General features: G+C 41.4%; 1 protein-coding gene across 8 annotated transcripts in view; it reads right to left on the reverse strand.

Moving 5' to 3' along the window:
* Positions 1–5,168: 5,168 nt before the first annotated feature.
* The window catches only part of LOC124142019 (inositol 1,4,5-trisphosphate receptor type 3-like), a 244,393-nt gene continuing 237,219 nt past the window's right edge, over positions 5,169–12,342 (reverse strand). For all 8 annotated transcript variants that reach the window (XM_048397454.1, XM_048397456.1, XM_048397455.1 and 5 more), the window contains 3 exons: positions 12,034–12,153; positions 11,257–11,394; positions 5,169–9,815 (listed from right to left, as the gene is read on the reverse strand). In XM_048397454.1, coding sequence (XP_048253411.1) covers positions 9,216–9,815; positions 11,257–11,394; positions 12,034–12,153 — 858 coding nt within the window. In that variant the 3' untranslated portion in view covers positions 5,169–9,215. The remainder of the gene's footprint in view (positions 9,816–11,256; positions 11,395–12,033; positions 12,154–12,342) is intronic.

Consider the following 12,342-nt stretch of genomic DNA (forward strand, 5'->3'; position numbering starts at 1 on the left):
CTTTAGCGGGCGAGAAACCTTTGATCGTGAGTTCGAATCCCGATTCACCTATAGCTGGACACCCGAATTCTTTTATCACGTCCGATCAGATCTCGAAACAATAATATAACAATGAAGGATTCACTGACGAACAAAAGATTGGTTTGTTGTTTTACGCCGCACTCAGCAATATTCCAGCTATATGACGGCGGTCTGTAAATAATCGAGTCTAGAGCAGACAATCCAGTGATAAAGGTGAAACTATTTTCGGGAATTCTCACAGATCGCTTAATGATGTTTGCTTCACGCTGATTGGTTCGTGAAAGAAGTCATTAGCAACGTGACGTCATATGAACGCACTGTCGCAAATAATGGTCCTGACGTCACGAAAAAAATTGTATGACGTCGTTCTCTGCAAAAGAGAGTAGCTGAGTTGATCTGTCCATGTTAGCTCAGGAAACCTACAATTTTCTACATTTACTCAGAGTGAGTGAGTGAGTGAGTGAGTATGGTTTTTGTCGCTTTTAGCAATATTCCAGCAATATCACGGCGGGGGACACCATAAATGGGCTTAACACATTGTACTCACGTCGGGAATCGAACCCGCGTCTTCAGCGGGACGAGCGAACGCATTAACCACTAGGCTACCCGACCGCACCTCATTTACTCAGAAAAGAGAGGTAATATACGGATTAACCTCGGAGTTAATGTGGAAAGTTCGGCGCCAAGGCTCGTAACTTACAGAAGGGCTTCACTCGGGACAGAGAATGCTTAATTCTTCGTTGTCGTATCCATTTGAGAGGGTACGTACGTAAGTCTCATTTGAGTATCTTTCATCTTTCCATGGTTTTAAATGTTTTGGCTCAAATTACTAACAATCACCAGTGACCAGAGGGATGGTGTAAATCCTGTTAGGGTACTCCATGGTAAGTCCCCATGGTCCCTAGTATGATGGCCTAACTTTGGTTGCTGGTGATCTATCGCCCATGTTTATAGTGTATCGTTATGAAAAATCCAAATTTTATTTAAGGATTGACTGTGTATTTTTTTCGGTTCATTGAGGTATGAATCGAAAAGCCGATGTGCAAACTGTATGAATCCGCGTAGCGGATTCTTACAAAAGTTTGCACATCGGCTTTTCGATTCATACCTCAATGAACCGAAAAAAATATACAGTCAATGCTTATAATTAAATTCGACAACGTAAAACATGTTTTATCTACAATAGTTTAACCCAAAACAGTTGCATATATCAAAACAGACAAAAATGACGACATTGATAAACATTCCAGGTGTAGTAATACATACAGTGGCGTGACATGAATCAGGTGATCGTTTAATTTATGCACATAACTTGACACGCCTACACAGTCAGTAGCCAATCAACGGAGAGTGGGATTAAAACAATGTTCATTTGACCTGTCAATTAAGGCAATAGGCCAAAACAACTGCAACAGTCAGACTGTAACGAACCGGAAGAAATATGTCCGAGAGAAGGCGGCAGTTTCAAATAACATGGTCATTTACTGCGTGATTCAAACATTACTTCCCCGATTACGGTAAATCACAGTTGGAGAAATGCTAGTTATAAATGAAACCCGAAGACATGAAAGTTGAACCGGGGCGAGCGGGAAAAAAACAGGCGAGCGAGCCTGCACGTTTGCTGTTTCATTCATTCTCGGCCTCCGGTTTCAAAGGGTAGTTTGGACAATGCATATGCACGAAAGTCGCTAAATGTCCTGTGCATGACGATACACGTGAGCAGAAAGGGAATTCCCTCGACTGTAATATTGGGATTCCCCGACATTCCGAAGTAATAAAAGTAGTGCGCCGCGGTGGGCGTGGCTTAATTTTTTACATTCATTGGGAAATGAATGCAATAACACGTGACCAATTCAGCTAATCAGAATGCAGGAATTTCCATGAACACAACGAAAATTTAATTATGATTACTTAAACCATGACTTTTTACTGCCTTTGACCGTGGTCTAACTTACTGAATTATGAGTTAAAACACATCTGTGACGTCATTCCATTGTTTGAACGCTCCATTATTTTTCAGGAATGGAGAGTTGCTTGTCAACTGTACATTATCTTGAAGCAACATTTGAATTAATTTCCACTTGGAACAGACTGAACTACTTTTTACATTTATTTACAAGTGAAAATTTTCATGTTTTTCCGAAAACATGTGTCGTCAGCGGGGTTCGAACCCGCATCGTTAGATTTGAAAACGTGAAATTGTCAATCTCAGCCACTGCGGCACTTAAAGGCATGGTGCGAAATTAACTATTAAATATTTTCATAATTTTGCATAATGTTTAAAAGCTCAAAATAATATACTTATATTTTGTGTTAGAGCAGGCTACCCACAACAATGTTCATATTTATAGCAATTAGATAAACCTTTGATGAGAAAAAACAAATAAGGTAATATAAATATCGCTTGTTCGGGGCTCTATATTTCCTATTATACCCATCAGCATGTATTAACAATGTGCAAGCGATTGATAAATACTAGTTTAGAACCCAACGAAATTATGAAGAGCCGTGTAACATGCATTGTAAATGTCAGCTCGCGACGGAGCTTGACGCACGTGCAACAGCGGCAGAGAACGCAATCCGCGTACATCACGCAAGGTCGACTCACGCAGTATAAATACAGACAACAAAGGGTTCCGGTTTATTTTTCAAATATTTTCAACTACAGAATATTTTGTCAAAGCGTAAAAGTAGGGATGAGTTTTAAGTAGGGGAATATCCTCGTAACTCTCCATTCCTTAAAAATAATGGGCCTCTGCTCCATTATTTTTAAGGAATGGAGAGTTACTCGGACATTCCCCTCTACTTAAACACCACTTGGCAATGATGGAACTTCTTTTTCCCCCTATCATTTATCTTGATGATAGAACAATTTCATGAAAAAGGTTTCTCGCCAGCGGGATTCGAACCCGCGAAATCTGCACTGAAGGATAACGAATGTAGCCTTCTGCCACGCAGACATGGGAGAAATGGTATGAAATTAACAACTAAATATTTATTTACATCAGTACTAATTGTGCAAAGTGCGAGGTGCACGTGCGACAGGCCCGGGGAACACATTCCACATTCTTCACGCAGGGCCGATTCACACATCGTTCTCTCAGTTGAGCATATAGTTCCTGAATATCTTTCAAAGTATGTTTAACAAAAAAATGATTTTGGGAGCTATAAATGTTGGACATGGTTCAAGTATGTTAGACCACTCGGACCTCAGTGTCTAATCGAGCGCCTGACAGGGTAACAACAAGTACCATCAATTAACTTCTTTTGTTATGACGCTGCCGGGGATCGAACCCCGGACCTTCCGCTCACCGAGTGGACGCTCTACCACCTGACCACGGACGGGGTCTGAAACAGACTACTTAACGAGCTGGGTCTTATAACAAATGTTATATTTGGGATAACACTTTTTTTTTAGTAAAGTACAGATTCTCGTACTTTTGTGGGTTGAGTCCCGTCCGGGATTCGAATTCACACTTGCCAGACTGAGGCACCTAATCGCCAGCACACAAAGTCAGCGATCTAACCCACTCAGCCACCAACTGGTAGTCTAGATCACGTACTTTGAGTACCCTTCTGACAAGCGTAAATTGGCACGGCTTCCATGGCCGAAAGTAGGGTCTTGGCTCATTGTTTTTCACGTATTCGGACATATTAGATCCCCACTACCCCAAGCCTGTAGTAAAAGCCAGTTAAACTTATAACAGATTTGGGCGTTTAAAATGTGTGGTCCGACTGATTGTATGGCATCGTTCTCTGACAGATAGTTGATCGTGGATGGTTAAAATTAATAAAACATTTCTTCCAGGGACGCAAACAACAGTACTTCTGCATGATTGTCAAGCTGTTGACACAACCGCTTTGCCACTGGGACTGAGTGGTGGATTTATCACTTCGAAACTATATGTTTATAGAAATATCTTTTAATAATGCGTATCCTTCTCAGATACTTATATCATCTGTGATACGTCACCATCACATTAATAAAAAAAATAAAATTTATTACTCTTCCGGAGTGGGGAATAAATTAGATATACCTTTACTATCATCGCTGTATCGACAAATGTCGTTGTTATAGATGTCTGTCGTTGCTGACCTCCATGAGTTAGCCGACCCGTGAAGATTCCGGGGTAGAATAGGTCTTCAGCAACCCATGCTTGCCGTAAAAGGTGACTATGCTTGTCGTAAAAGGCGACTAACGGGATCGGGTGGTCAGGCTCGCTGACTTGGTTGATGCATGTCGTCGATCCGAATTGCGTGGATCGATGCTCATTTTATTAATCACTGGATTGTTTGGTCCAGACTCGATTATTTACAGACCGCCGTCATATAGCTGGAATATTGCTGAGTGCGGCGTCAAAGAACAAACCAACCAACCATGAGTTAGCCACAGCGTGTGGAGCTGGCTCAGATGAGATAATTCTCGGGCCTGACGGTGGAGGCTATTGAGGCTGCCATGAAATATGTCGGATCTCGGCTGACGCAGAAGATTGCGACTATTCGCTCTAAAAAAAAAAAAGAACGTCGTCCAATATACGACGACATCAAGTTGCGAGCGCATATTCGAATCACCAGAAATGACGTCATGATAGAACAATGTTTTATCGTGAAATAAACCACATTTCGTTCTTCACTGTTCTTTGCGATTCATCGCGTACCTATCTTATATATGGTAAAACATCCCACAACAAAGGTTGGCTGGTTGGTTGGTTGGTTTGTTGTTTAAAGCCGCACTCAGCAATATTCCAGCTATATGACGGCGGTCTGTAAATAATCGAGTCTGGACCAGACAATCCAGTGATTGATATCATGAGCATCGATCCACGCAATTGGGATCGACGACATGCATCAAAACAAGTCAGCGAGCCTGACCACCCGATTCCGTTAGTCGCCTCTTACAAGCATAATCACCTCTTACGGCAAGCATGGGTTGCTGAAGACCTATTCTACCCCGGAATTCACAACAAAGGATATGCTTTATATGTATAATATTTTAAAGAGGCTAAGAGGCTGTACATGATGTTTCTACTGGTAATTAAATACAGATAGGCATGTCGTCTGTGGGATAACTTCATGTCATGACAAAAGCTAGCCTCTGTGCGATGATAATTCCACATGTATATTTCCACAACAACAACGCTCACACGCATGGTATAAAATGTCTGTTTATTTGAAGTAGGGCGTCAGCCCCACATGCTTGATACAATCTCGGAAAACAACATCAGATGTACAATACCACATTATATATACAGAGGTCGGGAGGGCGCTGAACCATTCAGCAGCTCAATCAAGTCAGCATTAACAGTAATAACCTACCTCTAACAAACACCTACATCTACACTGACTGGGATCGGTCATGTGACCAGGTCCTGCACTAAACGTTTCATGCACGCACGCACGCATGTCAGGACATGTAGGATGGTCAAGTGGGTTTTTGTTTCACACACCACCTGCTCCGAATGGTGTGTGCTTCTGTTGATGTCTCTATGCCAGTTATGTCATGTGTTTAAATTTACATCAATACTCCCAAACATTACCCATTGAACTTTGTACTTAAGTGATTATCGTATATGAAGCCTTTATCAATATTCGTCATATTATGACCAGGACATCAAGAATGAGATTTACACAATTAAAAATAGGGAAGCGAAACCTGTTCTGTGGAGTGTCTATCCTCCCCCAAGAGCAAAACTAAGGTGGTGTTTTTCGAAGGTTTTTAACCGTAGTTTCAATTTCCGTAAAGACCTTTGTTCAAACACATTTCACCATTTCCCAATATTAAAGCTGGCAATGTGATCATTTCTATAACATGTCAATAAACTTATTTATTGTATTTCCTTTACCATCATGTTTATATATCAAACCAGTTTGAAAGAATGCAGCTTCCCTTGTACGTATATATACATGTTGAATTTTCGTTCTTATTCCATGCGATTGAATTGTTTTCTAAAACATAATTTTAATTAAAATTTGGGGCTAAAAATCAAAATAATAAATGTTAACCACTCAAGGGCATGGCTTCCGGTTTTAGAAATTACTGACTGGCATCATTCATTAAGTAGTTTGAGGCGCCAATGTCTGCGTTTCGATGGGTTACTATGGCAACACCCACATAATGCTTTGCAGTAGGTAGGCAAATGATAAAATATTATATACAAAAACAATGTTAAAATATCAATCATTAAAATTACAACAATTGCATTATAAAAAACGTCGGCACTCAGTCGTATTGTACATAAAATTACAATGAGATATAAAAGAATCTCAACTAAAACATAATCTACATCCAAACAAAGGCCACCGGCTCATTCCCATAACATACTTGTCTTCAAGTACGGCAGGTTCTAGTGTATAACCACTACAATATCACATAGGGTTATTTACTCTGTCGTACAATGAAATCCCGTAAACCCGTTAGTGATGTCAAACAGCCAGATTACTGGCCTTAAGGCTACCGTATGGCTATAACATATAGCCATCGTTTCTATTCTAAAATAACAATCTGTTCAGATTGCATGTGGACATGACGTTAAAAGATAAAAATGGTGGAATTGTTAATTTGTTTCATTACCTTGCATGCTAATTGTGTGATTGGGACTAAAATCAATCATTTCACAAAGAATACATAAAAATACCTCACAACATCTATAGATCTTGTCATGTTCTAATGAAATATATATCATTTCGTACAAGAAGCCTTTGTTTGAAAAATAGGTACATTTATAAAGTTATCAAATAGAAAAAATAATGGATTTGAAAAAGTATTTGTGTAAAATATTGTGATGTTGATTATCGGAAACAGTTATTCCTTATTCCCTATTGCGGAAGCTGACTGTAAATACCATCCTGATTCTAACACGTGTCGTTAGTCAAAGTGAACTATAGCAACAACCGGATACATTAGGGACTGGTCATTTCTTATGGGGCGGGCGCATGTGTGAGGGCGTGGGTAGGGGACTATCATATTTTGTTAATTTGTAAAGCCTTCACTTAACCTTAATGTCCCCTCCCCTTTAATTAATGACCAGTCCCTTATGTCACACTGGAGTATGGACAAGCCAGTTGGTAACGATTGATCACTGATGACCAGCTGATATTGACCAGTGAGCTAGTACAACAGTGGAAACAATGTATGCAGGGATATGAATGTGCTGCATAGTTAGTGAGGTAACCATTCACGGTTCATGCAAATATTAATTAACTGCAAGGTATGAATTGTGGAGACAATTATACACCTGAATGATCGCTTACAACAAGTACGGGGTAGTGCAAGGGATGATCTTGCTGGAGGCGGATTACACAGCCAGGGCAACATAACATTAATGTAAATCTTGTTTCTTAGCAACGACTTGTGTATTGATCACTTCTCACATAATCTACTTAATTCTCATAATTTATGAAATATAGTAGCTTCATATATCACACGAGTGCTGGTTTTACACGCAGTGAATAGTTTGAGGATTTCCCATTTCAGAGAGAGAGAGAGAGAGTTTGGTTTAACGTCGCTCTGAACTGTATTTCAGTTTTATTTAAGTTCATATATTTAGCTCAATATGGGCAAAAAGCCAAAGTGACCCATGTTGTGGATACTGGCAGGCCAAGTACCATAATCGGTTCGAATCTGTGATTCGAATACCTTACCAGCGAATACTGGTTCTATGAAGGGGAGAAAATTGGCAATGAAGTTTTCTTTTAATAGAGTGGGAATTGCTAAAATACTTATAGTTTTTTGGAGTAATGCATTTCAATCGGAAGACTGAAGTAGTTGTGATAAGAGTAGCTGATTGACCTGTCAGTATCATGCAACAGATGTTTCCAGTTCCATCATAATGTCAAGGACACGTTGGAATCATGCTAATGATCCTAAGCATAGTCTCTGTGGGTCAATTGCCAAAGAGTACCAGACTACCATGATCCGAAATATCCAAGGCGAAGGTGATGCCGAGTCGAACACATACGATCAGGTTAAAGTATGACCTTAACGCTGCACTCGACATACCGTCCACATTTGATCCAGGCTTTATTGGTCTAAATGCTTGGATTGCTCCGAACATGGCCCTGATATGGAAGCACTGATAATTACAATTACGCTGAAGATTGGCGCCAATACACAATATTATTCGTGAATACATCTGCTATGACAAGCACGGTATATTTACAGTGATTGTGTCAACACATATTCCTGATGACGAGCAGTGTTGAAGAGGTGATCTCTGTACCCCGGACAGATGCATTGACTTTGCACTAAAAACGATCAAGCTACATATTAGTCTAGAAAGGAAGACACATTAAACTATACACTTGGGAACTAATTAACAAATTACAGAAATGTCTGTTACACTAGCAAATGTACAGCACAGGTTTTTAATATTCAGGACTATAGATCCTTAACTGGTTGATTTCGACCGTGTACCCCACGCTCAAGTACTAGTATCTCCCATCGCTTGTCGTGGTGAAGAGTTCTCATAAATGCATAGACGTCCCTGTTAATGGCGACTTCGGGAGACCAGAGACCTCACCACGAGGACCCTGGAGCTGTGTTTATGTCCCAGCCAAGTTCAAGGGACAACATAACAGTCATTGTACATATGTTCAGTAGAGCAAGGCACAGTCGTTCTACTCAATGGGCGCCTGTACGAGTCGACACATTTGGATGACGATTCTGGAGTATCCTTCTTGAACAGATAAAGTGGTTTTGTATCCGGTCACTTCCTGGACAAAGTGTGATCCCAGAAAAGGGTACTGTGTCAACAAATTAAGATCACTACCCTCAAGCATCCTTCTTGAACAGAGTACCTAACTGTTTATCCAGTCATGTCCTGAACAAATGAAGATTCCGAAGCTCGAGCATCCTACTTGATTCAAGGGCTGGCTATCTGGCCACTTTCAGGATAAACTAGGATCACAGTTCTGGGGTATCCTTATGGAGAATCCTTCTGCAGCAGCTGACATTCCTCCATCTCCGTTTAAGAAATGGTCACGTTACCGTTGTATGACGATTTTCAACAACATTGAACCTGAGTTGATGACATGCATTTTTACTCAGAAATCTTGTCATTGCAATACTTTCCCGATTCATTTACCACACCTCTTTCTTGTCATTCAGACGTTATCTAGCCTCCTACCGTTACGAAGGCTGCACGTGATATAACCATTTTTATTTTAATATTCCGAAAATTCCATACCCAAGAACCTCAGAGCCTTGTAGTTCTCTCCACACCCTCTCCAAATTCTTCTGCATCTTCGTCATCTCGAACTCTCCGAGACGCCGAGACGGGCGGAGGGGGGAGTGCATGTGGTGTGAGTGGGCCAGAGATAATCTGGGAGATGGTAGGAGGCGGGAGAGGTGGGGGTGGTGGAGGCAGTTGAGCCATATCTCTCACAGGAATATCCTCATCGAGGATGTCATAGGAACCTTCACGCTGGAACGTGTCACTGCCAGAATGAGACTCCTCAGATTCCGAAATCAGACCTTCAACATCATCCTGCTCCTCTCTAGCTGAGCTGATGTAGGGTTTTTTAGGCTTCGGCGTAGAGTAATCTTCAGGAGGGGCAAGATATTTCGCTCCACGACCATCTCCGCGTTTGGACTTGTGGGGCCGTGGGGTCTCACTCGGCCTATCATCCCTCAGAACACTTGGTTCCCTTGACAACCTGTCCTCGCTAATTGCCCGGGATGGTGGGATTAAGGGTTCTCTTTCGTGATCGTAATCTCCACCGAAAATATATCTACGATGTTTTTCTTGCCATCTCTTCTGTTTCAGCTTTTCAACCTTCCGTTTCCTTTCGGCATCCTGTAAAGAGATAAATATACTCATTTTAGTGAGTGAGTGAGTGAGTTGGGTTTTACACCACTTTTAGCAATATTCCAGCAGTATCACGGCAGAGAACACCAGAAATGGGCTTCACACGTCGGGAATCAAACCTGGGTTTTCGGCAGGACGAGCAAACGCTTTAACCACTAGGCTACCCGACCGCCCCTATACTCATTTTAGAAACATTCAAATCTTATTGGGACATACCTAATCTGCATGAATTGGGTAATATAAACCATGTATAAAATTATTTTCAAAAGTAATATTAAAACCTCAGCAATAAGAGAGTGAGTGAGTTTGATTTCACGCCACTTTTAGCAATATTCCAGCAATATCACGGCACGGGGACACCAGAAATGGGCTCCACACATTGTACCCAAGTCGGGAATCAAACCCAGAGCTTCGGCCTCACAAGCGAATGCTTTAAGCACTAGGCTATCCCACTGCCCCCTTATCCATGTGTATCAGTCACAGTGAGCGGATGAGTATGGTTGTATGCAATAATCAGAACTTGTAAAACCATATCACAAATGGTCAACATATATTGTACCATATAGGGAATCAACCTGGGGATTTCTTTGTGGGGAGTGATGGCTTTATCACTGAGCTAACCAATTGCCTTGCATGAGTTAGAAGTGTCGGAAGATGCATTAAACTTGTGGTCAATAATGTGAGTTTGGATCCATGCCCATTGATACACACTTGTTCATCCTAATTCGCACCAAATTATGCGTCCCAGTAATATGCGTACATGCCATGAGTTGAGATTTATTCCACGTTTAACAATTATTCCAGCTATCACAGAGGACAGTCTTCACACATGGTAAACAAGCATAGTCGAAGTCATCTATATCCCCTGCCCATTTTAACACATTATGGTCCCAAACCAGGTAACTGACCCAACATTTCTCTTAGCGAATGTCAAATAGCTGCAATGGAAATTCTAAAATAAACATTTCTAGAACTCCTTAATATCAAATGGCACCACTTCAGTATGCGCTTTATATATAGACATGCAATGTTTGGCAAGGAAATACTAAACAGTTTCTTTGTTATACTCCATAAGTGAACCCACCCTATATCAAAACTTAAATCCAACTTGTTGCCATTGAAACAGAATAAAAATTTCTAAAAGTGCTAAACATCAAAAGGCACCAGTTCAGCAGACAGACATGCAAAGTTTTGTAGAGAAATATTTAACGGTTTCTGAGTTTAGCTCCGGAAACGATTTCGGGACGCACACACACACACGCACGGACAGAACCCATTTCTATATCCCCCGCCAACTTCGGGGGATAATAAAAGCGACAAAACCCTTTCCATAATCACAAATCGATTGTACGATTCTGACTACCCATGAGCGATGACGAGCCAACAGTTAACTTGGCTTCCTTCCGGCCTAACTCTGGACATGACTTACGTCTTCCTTCTGTTTCTTGGAGATACAGTTGACCTGGTGCAGGAGGTCATCGATCTTGGACTCTGTGGCATCAATGTCCACAGAGGTCAGGCACAGAGCGCGGTTCAAGGGGAAGAAGTCGTAGCTCTCCCTGGAAGCCTGAAAAGAGTGAATGAAAGTGAAATTTGTGTAACGATGAGTTGGATTTTACGCCGCTTTTAGCAATATTACGGCAGGGGACACCAGAAATGGGCTTCACACATCATTGTACCCATGTCGGGAATCGAACCTGGGCCTTCAGTGTGACAAGCGAACGCTTTAAGCATTAGGTTACCCCACCACCCTCGTATGACCCTAAAAGTTAGATGTTTACTGTTTATTGTGCATATGTACCATGCAGGTCGAGAATATGTCGTGTTTGTTTACTTGTTTCTTGTTTTATGCCGCAGTCAGCAATATTCCTCAATAAGCCTTAAATATACCAGTGGGTGACGTCATGAGCGATGACATGCACTCAACCAAGTCACGAAGCCCAATCAAATCAATTCAGACACCTTTTCGACAGGCAATAGAGTGAGTGAGTGAGGTTTTACGCCGCTTTTAGTAATATTCCAGCAATATCCCGGCGGGGGACACCAAAAATGGGCTTCACACATTATACCCATGTCGGGAATCGAACCCGGGTCTTCGGCGTGACGAGCTAACACTTTAACCACTAGGCTACCCGACCGCCCCTCAGGCAATAAAGTGCTGGGGCCTATTCTGTGACTATAGTATTGTATGGTATCCATCACTGACCAGTTTGCTGACGTAGAGTTCAAGGGTGGTGTAGTCGCTGGCCTTGATGTCGTCCAGGTGAATGATGAAGTAGATATAGGCCCACATGTTGTGTTCATATCGCACATGGTAGTCGGAGCCCTGCAACAGATATGTCAGTATTGGGATTTGTTCACACATCCTAAACACATAGTAAACATACAGACAGACTCACACAAAACAATGCCATTCCACTTTGGGATAAAAAAAATATAACCAGATGTTTATGCAAAATGGGTCACTTTCGATCAGAATTTCTTTTTGTCTTATAGATACGATGAAACTATTTTG

Source organism: Haliotis rufescens, unplaced genomic scaffold (assembly GCF_023055435.1).
Source record: "Haliotis rufescens isolate VD_foot unplaced genomic scaffold, xgHalRufe1.0.p SCAF_17, whole genome shotgun sequence".
NCBI classification, from domain to species: Eukaryota; Metazoa; Mollusca; class Gastropoda; order Lepetellida; family Haliotidae; genus Haliotis; species Haliotis rufescens.